The 19,741-nt window shown below is 44.0% G+C and overlaps 1 protein-coding gene across 1 annotated transcript; it reads left to right on the top strand.

The window, feature by feature from the left end:
- Positions 1 to 426: 426 nt before the first annotated feature.
- On the top strand, positions 427 to 19,491 carry rnf34a (ring finger protein 34a). The gene is made up of 7 exons (XM_080003490.1): positions 427 to 558; positions 1,524 to 1,742; positions 4,218 to 4,610; positions 5,290 to 5,352; positions 10,140 to 10,341; positions 11,777 to 11,806; positions 17,577 to 19,491. Exons 1-7 carry the CDS (start codon positions 553 to 555, stop codon positions 17,759 to 17,761), a joined length of 1,098 nt encoding a protein of 365 aa, XP_079859616.1. The 5' UTR covers positions 427 to 552; the 3' UTR covers positions 17,762 to 19,491.
- The last annotated feature ends 250 nt before the right edge of the window (positions 19,492 to 19,741 follow it).

The following is a 19,741-nucleotide window of genomic DNA, read 5'->3' as shown; positions in this document are numbered from 1 at the left end:
TGATTCGGTTGTTGACGTCACTTCGGTAAAAAAAAAAAAAAAAAAAAAAAACCCAAAATAAAAACAAACAAAAAAAAAAAAGGATTCGTTCGGTGTAACGCGAGGGTGAGCGAGGGCGGAATCCAAGTGAACGATGAACGAGTGGGGAGAGTCATTTGGCCCTTCATGTGAACGGAGTTCTCACGGGAATCGCTTCATTCTGTCACAAATGTGCATTTGGTTGGCACGCGAAAGTAAATCAAATAGGTCGCATTCATTACGAATAACGCCAAACGCCTAGGCCGTTTGTGGACTGGAATTCAGCCCTCAGTGAATATTTCTAGTTTGCGATGAAATTCTCCCGGGTCATTTCGAAGGGAACGGATCGTCCACGAGTCTCTCACCTCTATCGCGCTGTGGCGTGGAAACCGCTTCATTATTGAGGCTGGAGCCGGCAGCGGTGCGTCGCGCCCCGGCGTCCCATCCCTAAATTCAACTTGAAAAGTGGAGCTTTTTCGTTGCAATGCTCGGACCGTCCATCGCTCTTATCACACTGCACACCCCGGAGCTGCGATGAAGGTGTCTCTCTTCTATTCGTTACGATCATTCTTTTTTTTTTTTCTTCTTTTTTTTTTTATACACCGCTGTAGGCAATGGTTTTCCCCGGGCAGCCTAGCGTTAGCGCGAAGCTTCGTTCTGCTGTATAGGTAGCGAGCTAGCGCTAGCATTAGCTTCGCTAGCTAGCCTAGCTAGATTTAGTCCAGTTTCCTTGTAACGTTACTTCAAACTCAGCTCTGTGAAGAATGTAGCTAAACTGTGCATGTTTAATGGGTTATTCAGCTTGGATGCGTGGTGCATTTATATTTTGAGGGCTGACAATGTGCTGTCGTTTCTATCTATCAATCTATCAATCTGTCTATCTATCTATCTATCTCTAAGAAATAAAATATATACATTAATCTTACTACTAAGTATACGACTGCGGTGTTACCAATACGTAAATATACAATAAACCTAACAATTAACTAAATAATAGAAATAAATGATACACCTCTGAGTATATATACTTATTATACCAGGGTGGAAAACAAAATGTTTCTTTTCGTATACAACAAATTTGTTCTGGTCATAGTTGGTGCATTGTAATGCAGACAGACAAGTAGCATAAAAAAAGACTGCTTAAAAGTAAAAAAAAAAAAAATACAGAATATATGCACAATATATGCAAAACAGTTATGACAGGGTCCAAATGGCGGTGAGGTTTTAAGTATTGACTGGATTTGAATATTGTTGAGTATTTCTGTACAATATGTACACAATGATATGGACATGGTTAATAATAGGTGGGTTTTGTCAATTTCATTATATAACACACATATTTAGGTTGTGGTGCTGCCTTGGCATACACAGATAAGACTTGAAGCGTATTTAATAAACATTTTTTCCTTGATAGAAGTTGTCAAATAAGCAAGCTTTAAGCAATTGTGACAAAAAATACCAAATCCAACAGGCGTAATGGTGTGTGTGTGTTGTGTTCATGTCAGGCAGGGGCCTCGTCCATGTGGGCTTCATGCTGTGGTCTGCTAAATGAAGTGATGGGCACAGGGGCGGTTCGAGGGCAGCAGCCAGGGTTTGGAGCCGGGGCTGGACCCTTCAGGTTTGCCCCCAGCGCAGGATACTCCACGTATCCGCCCACAACCTCAGGGAACCCCAGTCTGGTATGCAAAGCCTGTGGCCAGGCCTTTTCAGTCTTCAGACGGAAGGTGGGTGGTTTGACCCTTAAAAATAAGCTTGCTCCAGTAGTAGTAGTTGCTTAATAACCTAACGTTCACTTGCACTTTAATTTCAAAGTTCACTCGTAAAATATGTTTTCTGATGAAAACACCCTTTGGCAAAGCAATTGAGGATAAACACAGTGGTTTTAGTAAGGTTGTAGGATTATTAAGAAATATTGTTAAGAAAGAGCTACTTTACTTACTATGCACGCCTAATGAAAAATGACAAAAAAATCTGGATCAAAAAGTGTATATTTTTGCTGACAAAAAAGAAAATAATTTAATCACATGGTTGATAAAACATTTAATGAGGTGTGAATAATTAAAACCATATTGCGGTTACATGTATAAATTCCAGCTAAATGTGTTCTGAAGAAGCAATATTCCACATATATATGACATATGCTGAGGATTTATTACTCTTGACCAACTCGAAAGCTTAGTCATGAAATTACTGTCCGAATAAACTGGTCCTGAGCCATTTCCATTTGGTTGTGCTGTGCCGTTAAATTTAATTTGATGTCCTGTTCTGGGAGCGACTTCTCTCAAGCTATGTTACATCATTAGGCCACAGCTAGCCAGGGGCATCGCAGTGGAACCGTCTAAACTGGTGTTCCCACAGCTTACGAAGGCTTGTGGCAAAAAATGAGAAAAAAACAAAACGCACTGAAGAGGATTACTCAAACTCTCCAACAAAAGCTGATCATTTTAAGTGATTGAGTCTCTGTCCTGGATGATGGTACACACAGATATGGTACATGGAGTGCTTCTATTCGTACGCCCAGAGCTCACTCTCTGCTGCTGTGATCCCTGCACCTCCCTCCCTCTCTTCCTCACCCCATCAGCAGAGGACCTACTCCCATGGCATGCATGCATTGCGTTTGATGTTTCTTACTTAAAAGAAATTAACCTCCTTCTGCTTGGGTTCTGCAGTGGTAGAACAGATGTGGATGGCTTAAAAATTCAACAACATTTTTACCTGTGTCTGTTTCCCCTGTTACCCCTTTTCCCCCAACACAAACCTAGTGCTGGTTATGGGCTGGTGCTAGTGCCGGTTCGCAGTTGGTTGAACTTGCGAAAATTTTATGAACCGGTTTGCTTTTCCACTGGAAAAACGGGCCCAAGAGCCACTTCACTGTAGACGCCTACATACGTCTCCGCCTTCTCATCAGGAGGGACAATTATTATTATTATTATGATTATTATTATTATTGATCGATCCACATACGGAGTAGGTATTAGCAAAAACCGACCAAAAATTGGGCAATTTTAAGACCGACGTGCCAGTAGTGCCGTCTTGAAGACATACTTCGGCGTAAGCTAGAAACACGGTTAAGGTCTTCATTTATACACTGTATAACGAGGATCTTGTGGTTTAAATTTCATCCAAATTGATCCACATACAGAGCAGAGATTAGTGAAAACCTAACAACTTTGATCCAAAATATTCAGTTGGTCTGACATGTCACACGTCGTTAGAAATTGAATGAGATGAGATTTACAATAAGACACTTTATGACGCATCATATTATTTACTATAAATGTACAGATTCCGATTGAGAATGTCCAGTTGGACTATAGGGTGGCGTGGAATGTGTCTCTCACCTTGTAGTCGGCGCATTATGGTTTGTCTGTTATGTAGTCACCTGTAGGTTTTGACCCGATGTAGGTGACAAGGTGAGATTGTTAATGGTTTTATTTCAAACACAAATCATTACACAACATCTTGGGGCGGATCATCACAAACACTCAGGAGAGGAGGCTAGGTGGAATTAGCCAGAAGCAGATGGAACATGTCATGACAGGGCTCCTATACTGAGGATGTGTGTGGATGGGTGTTTTAACCTGCTGCTTGTTAGCCCAACCAATGAGCAACTGGTATGCAGCCACCCTGCCCCGATCACCTAGATACAGGTCAGGTGTGGCTGCTCAAACCATCCCATCCACACACCACACAGTTAAAAACCACTTCTAGTCACACTCTCGCTCATGACATTATGACATCACATTATGACTATATAAGCTTGTGTGTGTCCTGAAATAAACTGTTCGTCTCAGAGTCTTGTTCATCTCGGAGCTTGCCTCTGTGAGAACCCTTGGCCAAGAACTAACTTGCGTCAGTCTCATCTTATGTTTAAATATTCAATAACCTGTATTATTACAGTAACAGTGCCACTCCGGAACCAGTTTTCTGGTTCCAGAGCCGTTGCATTTGCTGTCGAAATGCGAAGAACTGGTTCCAGATTAGGCACCGGCTCCGAACCGGCCCTCAAAATGCCTTGGTGGAAAAGGGGTGCCTCAGACCTGTCGTTTATATCTTTGAGGCATGTGACCACAGCGTTAAATCCATGGTAGATTTCTATCAGACGAAAGGCAGCTGTTATAGGCTTTTGGAAGTGTATGCTTGTGTGCTATTCAAACACCAGTTTTAACCAGCTCATAGTTTTCCTCTCTTTCCACCAGCATGTCTGCTGTGACTGTAAGAAGAGCTTCTGCTCACTGTGCTCGCTGCTTCAGGAGAACTTCCGCATTTGTGCCACGTGTCACCTGCTGAAGGCGACTGCCTTCCAGCGGCCACAGCTCATGCGCCTGCGGGTCAAGGACCTGCGGCAGTACCTGCTGCTGCACAACATCCCCACGGACACCTGCCGTGAGAAAGAGGACCTGGTGGACCTGGTGCTGTGTCACCAGGGCACCGAAGAAGAAGAGCGTGAGGACCCGGACTTGGCGAGCCTCAACTCCCGCTCCCTCTACACGCCACCTCCCTCCGCCGCTCAGTCTGCCTTGGAGCTGTCAGCCCTCGCCGCCTCGCCACGGGAACCGCTCAGTAGGAACGACAGCTCGGACAGCAACCAGGTACGGTGGCCCGCCACCTTGGACTTCCACATCAGCAGCGGGGATATTTATTTTTACCTTCAATATCCAGAGGTGGCTAGTGAGTAGTTAAAGCTGAAAACACACCTTTAATCCGTTGCAAAATTAAAAATATAGTGAATTTGTAGGTTCATTGGAGTTGCTGTGGCATGTGGGAAGAAATATGCAGCGCACAGCTCACATTACTCCTTTCTACTGCTCCTTAAACACAGCATGGTATCCAGGCACACACTATAGTCCGTGTTGATTTTTACTACTGGTCAGTCTGCATCATCTATATCATCTCTCTTGTTGCGTACGATGCACTATGGAAGTGAGTTTAACTGTTTACTTTATTGCAAAACAAAAATGTAATTAAAATTGTAACCAAGCTAATTGGTTAACTTGTACTCGCAAACTGAAAAGTGTCAATTGAACATATTGGAAAAAGAAGAAACAAGCTTGTGTTGGAAGCCTCTCAGCACTATAAATACCTGTACTTGCACTCGCAGTAAGCTGTTCTCTGAAAGGAAAATACGACTCATTGTTGTTCCCGGGGTCTCAATAGCTCCGCGAGGAGTGACTAATCCTAATCCTCGGTTAACTGGCTTGTCCCGGCCCTGGGGAATAGCGTGTGTAATCTGCGCTCATGTTTTGGTGTCTGCCTCTGTGTGCTTTGCAGGATATGGGGGACGTCACATCGGTCTCTCTCCTCAACCTGGACCCCAGCGAACATACTCCAGAGGTGATTTAGGTTTCGTCCCGCCACCTAATGCTGAACAATAAGAAAAACACCTTCCTGAATAATATCAAAATTTCCATTTAATCTTATTTTACACATCAAATCGACAGATTAAAGATACTTTATTAATCCCCAAAGGGAAATTACAATGTTGCAGCAGCAATGACATACATGACAAAACACACAATGTACAAAAACACACATTGTTTTGAATCAATTACTATATATATATATATATATATATATATGCGCTACTGTACAGTATAAAAATAAATAGAATAAAATTGAATTGAAGTTTGTGAATGGTAAAGCTTAAAAGGGGAAGTTAAATGTGAAATAAAAATGTGCCTTGTGCATTGCCATTCAGAGGAGGAGTTTCCTTCTGGCACAGAGGGGAGTCATTGTCGGGGGCTATTGAGGTGGGCAGGAATGACTTCCCGTAATGGTCCTTATTGCAGCGGAACTGAAGAAGCCTCCGGCTGAAGACACTCTGTTGTCTGGCCAGTAGGTTGTGCAGGGGGTGTGCAGTGTTGTCCATTATGCTGAGCAGCTTATGTAACATCCTTCTCTCCACAACCAGCTCTAGGGGCTCCAGAGCAGCCCCCAGCACAGAGCCAGCCTTCTTTATCAGTTTGTTCAGTTTCTTGGGGTCCCTGGCTCTAATGCTGCTGCCCCAACAGATGACTGCAAAGAAAATTGCACTAGCCACAACAGACTGGTAGAATATACGCAACATCTTGCTGCACACATTGAAGGACCTGAGCTTTCTCAAGAATTGGTCTGCTCTGTCCCTTCCTATAGACAGCCTCAGTGTTGCATTTCCAGTCCAGTCTGCTGTCGAGGTGAACGCCCATGTACCTTTAACCCTCCATTACGTCCACCTCTCCCAGGTTGGAAAAACCCTTCTAAAATCCACAACCATCTCCTTTGTCTTGGTCGCATTATAGACGGGGTGGTTGTTTCCACAACATGCCACAAAGCGGTCCAGCGGTTCCCTGTACTCACTCTGCTGTCCACCAGTGATAAACCCCACAACTGCAGTCATCTGGAAATTTCTGCAGATGACAGGACTGAGTTGTATTGGAAGTCTGAGGTATACAGGGTAAAGAGGAAAGGTGACAGTACAGTCCCCTGCAGTGCTCCTGTGTTGCTAATCACCTGCTCAGACACGCATTCCCACAGCCACACAAACTGTGGTCTGTCTGTCAGGTAGTCAATAATCCAGGCAGTTGTGGAGCCGTCCACCTTCATCTCGTGGAGCTTCTCTCCCAGCGGTGCAGGCTGGAGCAAATCAAGCACTGGAGAAGTCAAAAAACATGTTCCTCACAGTGCTGCCTGCTTTGTTCAGGTGAGAGTGGGCTCGCTGAAGCAGGTAGATGATGGCCTCTTTAACGCCAACCTTGGGGCGGTAGGCAAACTGCAGTGGTTCCAGAGAGGTGCTCACTTGAGGTGTGAGATGGGCCAATATCAGTCTCTCCAGGACTTTAATGATGTGTGATGTTAATGCAACCGGTCTGTAGTCATTGAGGGCAGATGGAGAGGACTTCTTAGGTTTCAGAACAAGGCAGGATGTTTTCCACAGCACTGGAACCTTCTACTGGCTCAGGCTGAGGTTAAAGAGGTGCCGTAGATTACTATATAGCTGGTCCGCGCAGGACCCGGGGGCTGATACCATCCGGACCCGCAGCCTTGTTCTGTTGAGGGGAGGCACGAGAGGTAAGCAGCTCTGGGGGCAGGGAGGGTGTGGGGTCTGTATGTCTTGGGGTAGGGGAGAAGGCAGCTGAGGTGCTGTGCTGAATCTGTTGAAGAACAAGTTCAACTCATTGGCTCTGTCCAGGCTTCCCTCAGCCTGATACCCCTTCACCTTGAAGCCTGTGATCTTTTTCATTCCTGACCACACATCTCGAACGTTGTTTTGCTGGAGCTTGCTCTTCAGCTTTGGCTCCTATGCCTCCTTGCTCTCCTTCAGTCTCACTTTCAGCTCCTTCTGCACACTCCTAAGTAAATCCCTATCCCCATCCCTGAAGGCTCTCTTCTTATTCAGCAGCTCCTTCAGGTCGCTGGCGATCCAGGGCTTGCGTTATACAGTCAGTCATGGAGTTGATGTCTTCTCCATGGGACTCACAGTACGCCCCAGTCTGTGGCCTCAAAACACACTTGAAGAGTCTCATTTGCTTCCTGTGACTACTTCCTCACAATCCTTGTGGTCACACATATAGAGGTCATAGATTACCTTCTCAGGAACAAGATTTTTTTTTTAGATGTATATTATGTGGAAGGCTCTGTCCACAGATACAGGTTTAGGGAGGGAGATGGAGACCTCCTGGCAGTGAGGTGCTGACACGGCAGGGTTTTTATTATAATAAAACAACAAAAAAGGTGAACATAAACAAATCAGATTGCTCACTGTGCGTCAGTGTCGGACAGACCTTGCGCTGGCTCCTGGTGGTAGGCTACCGTGTGGCCATACACCTCTGCATGGTCCTCTGCCAGCGTGACCGCCACCTCCAGGCTAGCGGGACGGACCCAGTGGCCAGTCGTGGCCGGAAGGTTGAGGGGGAACTGTTCCAACACCACCAGGTTGATAATCTGGTCCGGGGACCGGTCATCAGGTGGCAGCCACCTCCGTGCTGTGTCCCACAGTTGTTGGGCTTGAGTAAAGGGGTGACCCAAGGTGGCGTAGTCCAGTCCCCGGAACGGCAGGCGGTGTCCCTCCGGTGTACTCGCCCAGGATCCCCCTTGCGGCGTGCGCCAGGACTGTCGAGGGGAGCACGGTGCCCTCTCCTCGGGGTTCCACCCGGCCACCTCCACCATCATCCTGAACGTGGCGGGGAACGCCTTGGAGGTGGTGAGGAACAGCATCGTCGTCCCGCATAATCTTCTGTAGGCTGTTGCTCGGGAAGGGGGCGGTCGGACGTTCTTTGCCCTGGGTCCACCGCTGGCCCCGCAGAAGTTCATGCCTCCAGGTCCAGTGCCCGGTTCCGCCCAGTCTCCTGGAGCTGGTGGGTCTGCAATGCCTGCATGGTGGCGAGGGCGGCGATCATTTGCTACAGAGGGGACGGCGGGCTGACTTCCGCGTTGCCTCCCCCCATGCTCCCTGTTCGGGCCCCACTTGTGGAAGGCTCTGCCCACAGACATGGGTTCAGGGAGGAAGATGGAGACTTACTGGCAGTGAGGCGCTGACACGGCGGGTTTTTATTATAACAAAACAACAAAAAGGCTCGCTGGCCAAATGTGAACATAAACAGAAATCAGATTGCTCAGTGCTCGTCAGTGTCCGTTCCGCGATCTGGTCCACAGACTCTTGGCCCCGTCACCAAACGATCCTCACTGCAAGACAAACAACACATAAGAAAACTCTCCCAGCCGACTTGGATCAATCAGCGCCAGAGGGCTGATCAGGCTAAGTTGGAACGGCTGTGCCGGCGCGAGAAGAAGCCTGCGCTGTAACCCGTAGACCACGGGTTAACCAGGCCCCACGTCTGCCACATACAGACGTGGACAAATTTGTTGGTACCCTTACAACTCATTGAAACAATGCTTCATTCCTTCTGAAAAGTGATGAAATTCAAAGCAATTTTCTCATGTGTACCTGCATGCCTTTGGTATGTCAGAGTAAAGCAGCGAAACTGTGAAAAGAGATACATTATTGCTAGAGAGATCAATTATATTCTAAAATGGCCTGGACAGATTTTGTTTGTACCCCTTAGAAAATATTATTAATAATTGGATTATAGTGATATTTCAAACAAACTGTTTTCTTTAATTGGTATCACACGTCTCCAATCTTATAATCAGTCATTCAGCCTTCTTAAATGGAGGAAAGTAGTCACTGCTGTTTAGTATCATCATGTGCACCACACTGAACATGGACCAGAGAAAACAAAGGAGAGAGTTGTTTGAGGAGATCAGAAAGAAAATTAGAGACAAGCATGTTAAAGGCAAAGGCTTTAAGACCATCCCCAAGCAGCTTGATATTCCTGTGACTACAGTTGCAAATACTGTGCGAATGGTAGAAAAAGAGCCAAGGACAACTTCCAAAGAGGTACAAGCTCAACTCCAAGGTCAAGGTACATAGTGTCTGATCGCACCATCCGTCACTTTTTGAGTGACAGTGGGCTCAATGGAAGAAGACCCAGGAGGACTCCCATTTTCGAAAGAAAAACACAAAAAAGCCAGACTGGAGTTTGCTAAAATGTAACGATACCAACAAATTTGTCCACGTCTGTATATCTACTGTAATCTACACCGTTTCCCTTTCAATACACATGCAGGGACAGTGTGAATATATTATTGTCGGCTGGTCTGATCTTTTCATAAAATAATATCATGGTTTCAATATACCAGGAAAATTGTAGTGCAATTCTGTGCGGCAATATTGCTTTTTTATAATATAGATACATAAAGACAATAATCAACACATTCTAATCTAAATAATTGTCTTTTCTATAAACTGTACTTGATGTGCACCAGGTTAAGAATATAAATGTTTTTCCAGCATGCGGTCTGACTTGTTGGCCACGTTTCTGCAGAGTGCACGTAATGGAGTCCTCATGAAGCACAGCATTACATTTTAATGACGTTGAAAATTTAATATGTATCTTATTTGGGAAACACTTTAGGAGGCTGTGACTCTTCGTGCTTGTCTCTTCCAACATTATTTCCTATGACACCTGGATTTCATGGATTTTCACCAGCTGCTTTGTTAAAACTGCGATTAGAAGGCTTCAAGAAATGTTTCTACAATTGTTATTCTTGGTGTTTCACTGAGCACGTCCTGCCCCTCTCAGGTCAGCCCTCAGACGAGGCGGCGGGCGAGGGCCTCGCTCTCGGACATCTCCAGCCCACGTGACATCGAGGACCTGTCAGTCCGGCAGCTCAAGGAGATCTTGGCACGCAACTTTGTCAACTATTCAGGGTGCTGCGAGAAGTGGGAGCTGGTGGAGCGTGTCAGCCGCCTCTACAGGGAGACAGAGGAGAACAGGAAGTCAAGTGGGTGCTGTTATTTTGCTTTGTGTCTGTTTGTCAAGATTGGAGGCATCTGTAAACAACTCATCGCTCTATACACATTACAACCTAAAGTTGGAAGTACCACCGATCTTCTCATCTTAGTAATTTGTCATCAAAATTAGTTTTTCCATAAAATAAAAAAATCTGTATATTCCTCATAAAAGTAAATAAAACGTACAGTGCATATTGTAATAAGGCTTGACCTGTGGGGTATTGACCGTTGGCTACCGAATATTATTATGAGGGGCTCCGCCCGGATTTTTATTATTATTATTCTCCTTGGCATTTTTAGGGCTAAAAGTGTCTGACGCGACAACCACTGGACCCACGGACATGGTTGAGGTCTTGTTAGAATCGGGACATCACAGACATTTCGTAGTTCAAGTTTCATCCATATCGATCTACATTCCGAGCAAGAATTAGTGAAAAAATGATTAAATTTGACAGGATGTAGCCGAACATTTGTGCATCGCCAACACCAAGGTTCTGAAACTTCTGGTCGGGTGGTGGGGAAAGATGAGTTTGTTGAGTAAGACATTTGCGCTTTGTGACATCATCACCCAATTCGTCATATACGTATGTGCAGGTTGTGGTCCCGAACGCACATTTGCATTGTTTGAGCTGCATAGTATAGACTCCATCTCTCTGTGGCGGTTACGAATTGCGCATGTGTAGGTCTGTGTATCGTCTTACATGCTTGACATCAGCTGGGCTTTTTGTTTGATTTTTTTTCTCTCTTATCTCATTCTTTTTTGTAAATGAAGGCATTCTGTTTGCTGTGTCCCTCCTTAGTTTTCGGGATTCAAAGAAGCGTAAGATACAAACTGTAGGCGTCCATAATGCGTTTTATGGAATCTTGACCCATCAGAAAACTTGGACACGGAAAACTATAAATAATCGACAGAAGTCATCACCGCGTCATTAGGTCACTCCATCATTGTTGCCCTACACAGCATCAAACGGTCACCTGTACGTCACTGAGAGCGTTTCCACAGACAACACAGAGAGTTATAACAATGAGAAGTTCTGGTTGACAAGCAAACATAGGCGGTTGTTTTAAAGACAGGAGGGTTGAGCTGTGTGAACAGCATTGTGGTTGCTCTGCGAGACGAGCAACCAGGAGACGACAGACCGGATTAGCTGATGTGACGTTCAATGTAAACTCGGAAAATCATGCTGCGTTTCCAACAACCTGGGAAACGAATATGTACCAAACACGATTAAACTGGATCCTGTGTATTCCTGCCTACAGCTATATTTATCATTATTATTATTGTTATGAACACTATTTGTCACAATTATGAACATTTAATAATTATTCAATTCTAGGTTAATTATTGATAAATTATTATTATTATTATTGATCGAGGTGATGCTCTGTTATTCATGTGAACTGTTTTTTTTCTTCCTCTTTCAGTAGAAAATGTGAGCACTGCTATAACCGCAGGTAAGAGAGAACCATATTTTCATGTGTGTATGTGAGACTGAAGCGGACTCTTACTCTGTGTGTAGTCAAAAAGGCATAACCTGCGCTGCCTCTTAACATCTCTCGCTTTACTCCTCCCACGCCCTAAAGTGGTGGCTTTTCCCCCTCCTCTCTGCAACGGTGCCATTCGAGGTAAGTGCCTCTGGGTCACGCTTCCCATCTGTGACTTTGTGTCTCTTCCATCTTCCCAAAAACCGCCCCTTCACCATCTGTCTGTGTTCTCATCGGTTTGCTTTTCCTTTGTTTTATTTTGGTTGGGTTGACTTTGATGCAACAGTGGAGTGGCTCTCCATCCACTACATACCCCATTGAAATGCAATCCAATCTGTAAGTGGATGGATATAATTCAGACGACCGTCACTCGCTCCACCCAGAGGACTCGATTTGATCTGCGTTGTCCATATTTCTAGCTTCCAGGTGTAAGGGTTTGATGGTTTTTAATTGACGATTTAAAACTGGAGATTGATTTGTTGCCATTGAAACATGTGCGTTCACTACAAGATCTTAAAATCTTAAAAATATATATATATTGGATAATCACAATTGTCTAGGAAAGTCACACAAGTCACATGTTGTAGCTGTTGCTGGTTATTACATATGATTATCATTATTTATGGTTATTACAAGTTGTAGCATTTAAAAGCCCCAATGATTGTTATTTTTTATACATTCACTGGGGATCTATTGTGATAATTATTTAATGAAAAATTGACGACCAAATTCTGAAACGATATAATATTTCCCCTTTTTTATTAAATGCACTGTGTTTGTTTTTTTTGTTTATTTTTAATTTTTATTGAGATACTTCCAGATCCATACAAACAGTGTAATCGTTCTCAAATGACACAAAAGCCTTTTCTATCCGATCCTTCTGTACAACACAGTTATAGCCGAAGGTAACAACTAAGTTCAGATAGATAATAAAGAAGCAATGAGGACCTATAAGGTAAATATTAATGTATAAGGTATAAAAATTGAAAATAAAATACAAAATAGGAAATCAAACTTAATAACAAGAACCAGAATGTTGGGGGGTGTCTTGATGATACTCAAACAACTTTACAACAAAAGGGTAAGAGTGAAGCAAAATTAAATTCACCCTAAAGAAACAATGGTCGTACAGGTAAAATGTACACAATCCAACTTTCCTATCTTGCCCTGTTGCAGTCTAATAGCAAAAGTTACTCTTTCCACTCAAAAATTGTAAATAATGGCAATTCAATCATCCACTGTTGGTATCTCTGGTCTTAAGCCACTTTCTAGTAATGGCTTTCCTGCTAGCTACACTTAGAATCCAAAATAAATATCCATTATAAGATTCTAGAAAATTCTCTCCATACAGCTGAACATGAAGTTCTCCATTGTAGCTCACATACGTTCTCTCATTCCTCTTTCGTTAAACGTAGATTACCTTCCCTTTCCCATTTTTGTTTTACATACAAGTAGTTACCTTTTGTTTGTTGTAGTCCCCTATAATGTTTTGAGGTGTTTTTTTGGCTTGAGTTCAATACATATGCCTCTGTGAAGACTTTTAGTAGAGTATTATCCAGGTACTTTTGTTTATTTACCTTTTTTAATTGCTCAATATAGTGCTGAACTTGAAGACATTTGTAAAAATATTATTCAAGCCAGGCTGCATCTTCAGATTTTGAAAACTCTTCATTGATCCCTGATGGAAGAAGGCACAGTATGCTGTTAAGCCTTGACTCACCCACCCCTTAAACCCTTAATTTTTTAGGTGCAAAATCCGAGTCTTATGCACACCATCTCAAAAACTTTAAATAGCTTCTTTTGAGTGATTCTAAACTATAACCTTGTTCCAAAGCTTGAGTGGCAAACAGATCCATGGATTTCCCAAATAAATTAAGTTCTTCAGCAGAACCTTTTCCTCGATTGCGGCTTGAATTGGATATTCCTCCGTTCTAGCCACCTCATATCCTTCCACCTAGCAAAGTATTCTGGATTACACCAACACGTCAAGTGTCTAAATTGAGTTGCAATATATTGCAAAATATTCATTTTTACTGATTTGATTTGAGAACCAAAATTAAGAAGAGGTATCATGTCCCATCTCCTTGTGTTTTCCTTAATATTTTGGTGAAGGGGGGGAATTGAAGGAGAACAATTTTGTTAAGTCTTTTGATATATTTACTCCCACATATCTCATGGATTCTGCTCCCCACTGTGACTGAAACTTCGTTGTCATGTTTCCTTCGGGGCTGTACTTAAAATGTTGAACTTGTGTTTTTAAAACATTCAGTCTATAACCAGAGGAGGAACCATATTGTTCTAGAAGAGAGAATAATTGTACAAGTGAATTGTGGGAGTCTCTGCCCACGGGTAGGGGTTTGGGGGGGGGGGGGGGGGGGGGGGGGGGGCGGAACCTTTCATGGCGTGGTTTGCTGACATGGCGAGAGTTTTTATTAAACACACTGAACAGAAAGGCTCGCTGGCCAAACGGATAAACGATGAAGAATAATGAGTTTGGGCGCAGGAGGAATGGCGGTGTGTTCTGTCTCCCGGTCGGCTGACGAGCCCGTGCGCCGATGTCCTCTGCAAGACAGACAAACATTAGGAACGCTCTCTGCCCCGGATTTGACCAATCAGCACCGCGCTGGCGCTGATTCGGCCAACTCGGGGCAGCTGTGCGGTCGCAGGGAAGGAAGCCATGCTGCCGTCTGCAGCTGCGGCTCGGTCACGCCCCTTGGCCCACCACATGAATGTTCTGGATCTGACCGATACACGATCACAATAGATCGTCAGCAAATAAGGAAATCTTTTATTTGCCTCCCTTCATATCTATCCCTTTATTACTTTTATTCTGAATAATCCATTGGCGCAGGGGTTCAATTAAATAAATAGCAGGAGGCTGATTGGGCAGCCTCGTTGCCCTGACTTGTTCCTTGCTCTAAAACAAAGGGGTTGGACACTGATCCATTTCTTTTAATTATTGCCATGGCTTATCATACAGAGCTCATCATCATGCTCTGTTATATGGCTAATTACACCTAATATCCGTCTAATGTTATCCTGAGTTTTTCTTGGGCGAAGCCTGTTTGATCAAGGCCGATGATTTGTGGTAAAAGTTTGTCTACTCGCTTTTCCAACATACGCTACTCACAAAAAGTTAGGGATATTCGGCTTTCGGGTGAAATTTCAGGATGAACCTAAAATGCACTATAACCTTTACAGGTGAACTTAATTTGACCTTCTCTTAACTTTTGAATGCACATGTCCAACTGTTCAATGTTTCAGTACTTTTTGCACAACTTGCTGTTCTCTAACAAGGAGCTGAACGGCAAAATTCAGGTGTTTGATCCATGAATCGACCAATACATTTCCTGGTTCAATTAGAATTGTTATTTAAACAGTCCCCTTCATCATGCTGTTCACATTTTGACATCATGAGACCAAGACGACGCCTAACAACTGATCAACAGTACCTGCCATTGTGAGGCTTCAAACAGGATGTTCTCAGAGGGAAGTGGCCACTAAAGTGTGACAGAGTGTCATCAGCAGGTTGCAACAGAGATACAGAGAGACTGGAAGAGTCACAGAAAGGCATAGAAGTGGACGTCCTTTGGCCACATCCCACACTGATGAGCGCTGCATTGTGAACAGTGCCCTGCAGAACCGGATGATGAATGCCACTCAACTCCAGGCACATTTAAGGGAGGTGAGAGGCACCCAAGTGTCACGTCAGACCATTCAAAACCGTTGACATCAGCGTGGTCTGCGTGCAAGACGACCTGCAAGGGAACCTGACCACACCACCAGGCACAGGCATCATCGTCTTGCACGGGCCAGGGAGCATTTACGCTGGACGAGGGACCAGTGGCCTCAGTGCTGTTCTCTGATGAAAGTCGATTCACGTTGAGTAGAAATGATGGCCACCAACGATGTTGGAGACGTCAAGGAGAGCGCTATGCATCAGCCACTGTTGTCACCAGACGAGCCTTTGGTGGTGGTGGTGTTACAGTGTGGGCAGGTGTGTCTAGTCAATACAGAACTGCCCTACACTTTGTGAATGGTACAGTGACAAGCCCATACTACCTGAATAACATCATTAATCCAGTCATTGTGCCCCTTCATGACAACACAGGCCTCATTTCATCTTCATGGACGACAATGCTCCAGCTCATCGAGGTGGCATCATTAGGGAACGGCTGCTGGAGACTGGGGCACCTCAAATGGAGTGGCCTGCACTTTCTCCAGACCTGAATCCCATAGAGAACCTATGGCGCATGAGACGTGGTTGTCAAGCTGTAATTGATGCTCAAGGGCACATGACAAGTTATTGAGACATTGACATTTTTTGTTGTATACCCACCACTGTTGTTGGCTTTTGTTTCAATAAATTGTTTGAGATGAGGAAATCACCATTGCATGCTTCTACTTAAATGCCCTACTTTCATGATATAATATCACTGTAGCGTGAACTTTTTATATTTCCCATAAATTTCACCCGAAAGCCAAAGATCCTTAACTTTTTGTGAGGAGTGTATGTGTAAAGACTTTCTGATCCTGTTTTAACACACTTACGTGTCTAAAGTTGCCACATAGTCTTTTGCTCCCTAGGTATCAGTGAAATGACCGCTTCCCTCCAGGAGGGGGGTATCTTACTCTCCTTAAGGACCTAGTAAAAGGTGGTGCGCAGAACAGGGATCAGTGATCCTTCTTTACTTTGTACCATTGGGATGGGAACCCTCCTGGGCCCGGGGCTTTGTTTCATTTGAGATGAGCTGTAGCTTTACTCTTTTCTTCCTCCCATGTCATTTGCAAGCTGATTACTCTGCTCACAGTTTATTTAGGCAGGCAAAATGTCTGAAGGACATCCTCCCTTTTTAATTTGTCAAATTGAGGTTTGGAGTATAAACTATGATAATATGATTCAAAGCAACTTTGAATATATTTTAATTTGTGGTGCACAAGGTTAGTCAAAGTGCATTCAATTTTATGAATTTAATTCTCAGGCTGTTGTTTTTTCAGCCTATAAGCCAACAATTTGCCTGCTTTTCCTCCTCCTCGATAGTATTTCTGTTTTGTAAATGGTAACCTATTTTATACCTTTTGTGTAGATCAAATTTATTTCATTATTTTTCCACACTCGTTATTCTCAAATTCTTTGGTCAGCTGTGTCTTTGTGATCTCCTGCTGTTTGAGTTCTAACTGTAGCTCATCTGACTTTCTTCGCTGTGGCCTCTTTAAGTGAGAACTCTAGATAATGATTTTACCTCGTAAAAACAGCTTTCCATGCATCCCAAAGTATCAAAGGGGAAAGTTCGCCGTTATCATTCTCTTCCAAGTACTCCTTAATATCCACCTTTTATTTGGTCATCATTCATACGGTTCAGGATGTGAGTTGTTTAATCTCCACAAAAGAATGTCTTTGATGTAGTTCAAGATCCACTGTTAAGGAGAGTGGCCTGTGCTCTGACACATCCTTACTGCCTGTGTCTCAGTCACCCACCCTGTGTAGACCCACCTTCACCAAAGAAAATAAAAACAAATCTATCCTAGAGCAGACAGTGTGTTGGAGAACTACAGTACGTGTGGTCCCCCCTCAATGCATTAACATCTCTCCAGACATCTATTGACTCTGTATCATTCGTCACAGAGTGAATTTCTCTTATATTGGTTTAGGCTTGAGGAGTAATGTGTGCATTTGAAGAATCAAGTTTAGGGTTTAATCTTATGTTAAAGTCTTAAATTGAACCTGCCCCCTTCCCAGGCGGTGACCGAACGCAGCTCAGCCACGATGACAACCTGTGCCGCATCTGCATGGACGCCGCCATCGACTGTGTGCTGCTGGAGTGCGGCCACATGGTGACATGCACTAAGTGCGGCAAGAGGATGAGCGAGTGTCCCATCTGCAGGCAGTACGTCGTGAGGGCCGTGCACGTTTTCAAGTCCTAACACGGACATCCACACGCACGGGCGCGCGCGCGCACACACAGACACACACACACACACACACAACCGCCTCCTACTTCACGGGAGGTCTCAGCGCAGGTTTTGCCGCGACCGGGCTGAGACCGTCCAGAGTCCAAGCACGCAGCTCGACCAGGAGAAAAAGCCCTTGAAGAAGGGGCCTTTTTTTAAATGGAAGAAGAAGAAATCGCGGGTTCCACGTTTGTACGTTTTCCCCAAAGAAGAAGAAGAAGAAGAAGAAGAAAAGGAAACGATCTCACATCATTTGCACATAGAGTAATCCATATAATGGGAGCTGTGGTGTTTTCATGTTGGTTTTCAGTATTAGGACTTTGCCGATGGACAGACAGGGGTGGAGTGTTTCCTCGGTTGATGATGTTCTCATTATTCGATGTTTGTCGTTGTCTTTAAAAAAAAAAAAAAAAAAGTGCTTTTGCTTTCTCCTACCGTTTCAAAACACATAAAGAATGTGTGGTACTCACGTGGCCACGTGCAATTCCTGACTACCGTGGGCTCTGCCTCTCAATTGTAGCTCGCATCCTGCGGAGAACCGTCCACGGAGCACTTGGATGCAGACAGGCTGAGCTTCACTGTGGCGGATGGGTTGTATTGGGGGGGTGGAGGACAAGGTGCCCCTCATTTTTACCCCCCGCACGCATACACACACACTCCACCACCACCACCTCACATCTGCGGTCGACACCGGTGATTGTCAAGTATGTGGGACGGCGATACTAGGAAGCACCATCAGATGGTACACCACCTGCATGAACCCTGCTTACACTGAGCAGCCTGCCTCATCGCTCATCCACCCCTTTACATACTGGAGCTCACCTGATGGATGGATTATGGCTTTTGAAGTGATTTTGATCTGAAAAGTTAAAAGTGTGTAGTTTTATTTTATTTTTGTTGATTTTTTTTTTTGATTTTCCAATTCCAAAAACCCAAGCTTTTCCAAGTGTTCAGGTGTGTCATTTAGCGCAGACGAAGCAGTCAGGAATCATCTCCCAAACGTCCGCCGTGACAGCAAAATCACCTCTCCCCCCGCTTCAGCGCTCCTCTGCGGTTGAGAAGAAACCAAACAAAGACGGAGAAAGATACTCGGTGCTAACTCGTTCCAGCCAACCTCTCCGTCTGTTTTCCCATTGCCGTGTGTAGTTGGGAGTGAAAAGATCTTAATTTTGTCGCGTTGGTTTTGATTTCACATATTCGTATCGATACTAATGAAATATTCAAAGATATAGCGCTGGGCTTTACTGACAGCTGTGGTATAAAGTATATAGGAAAAGTGACTGCTGTACAGTTGCATTATATAAATCCATATCAAGGAAATGTACAGATATATTTTTTTCTATTTGATTTAAAACCGCATAATATCTAGATTATTAAAACTCATTCTTGGGATTGAATTAGTTTATTACGACAGTTTGGCTTTATTGTCAAGTGGTTTGAAAATGTGTTGCATTTGTGTGGTATGTTTGAAGTGTCTGTCCCGTGTGGGGGAGAACCAGAGCGTGACCCCCACGCCCGCACACACCCAAAGGGATTCACTTTTTGTGGATTTCTTCCTCACCCTCCTTCCTGCTCATTGAAATGCTCTGCACTCCTTCCACTCAAAAGTCAACATTGCTGCTATTTCAGAAAAAAAAGGCATCGACAGTAGCCGAGCAGGTTGCACTTTTCTCTTTAGAAAGGCTGTACGTGTGTGGAACATCTGGTGTGTGTGTGTGTGTGTGTGTGTGTGTATGTTAAAACTTTTTTTATTTTGGTAATTAAAGATTTTAATTAAAGTGATGTATGGCTTGCTTTTTGCATACTAACAAACTTTTTGTGTATGGAACATCAATGTACCAAAGAAACAGGTCCAACCACCAGCATAATCTTAAAATATTTTCGAAAAGGTAATTGTGCAAGGTTATGCTGCCATTTTGTCATGTAATTGTTCCAAATTGCACTTTCTAGCTC

Source organism: Zeus faber (assembly GCF_960531495.2).
Source record: "Zeus faber genome assembly, chromosome: 7".
NCBI classification, from domain to species: Eukaryota; Metazoa; Chordata; class Actinopteri; order Zeiformes; family Zeidae; genus Zeus; species Zeus faber.
The sequence above is the reverse complement of the archived record's forward strand: the minus strand, read 5'-3'. Positions and strand labels throughout refer to the sequence as shown.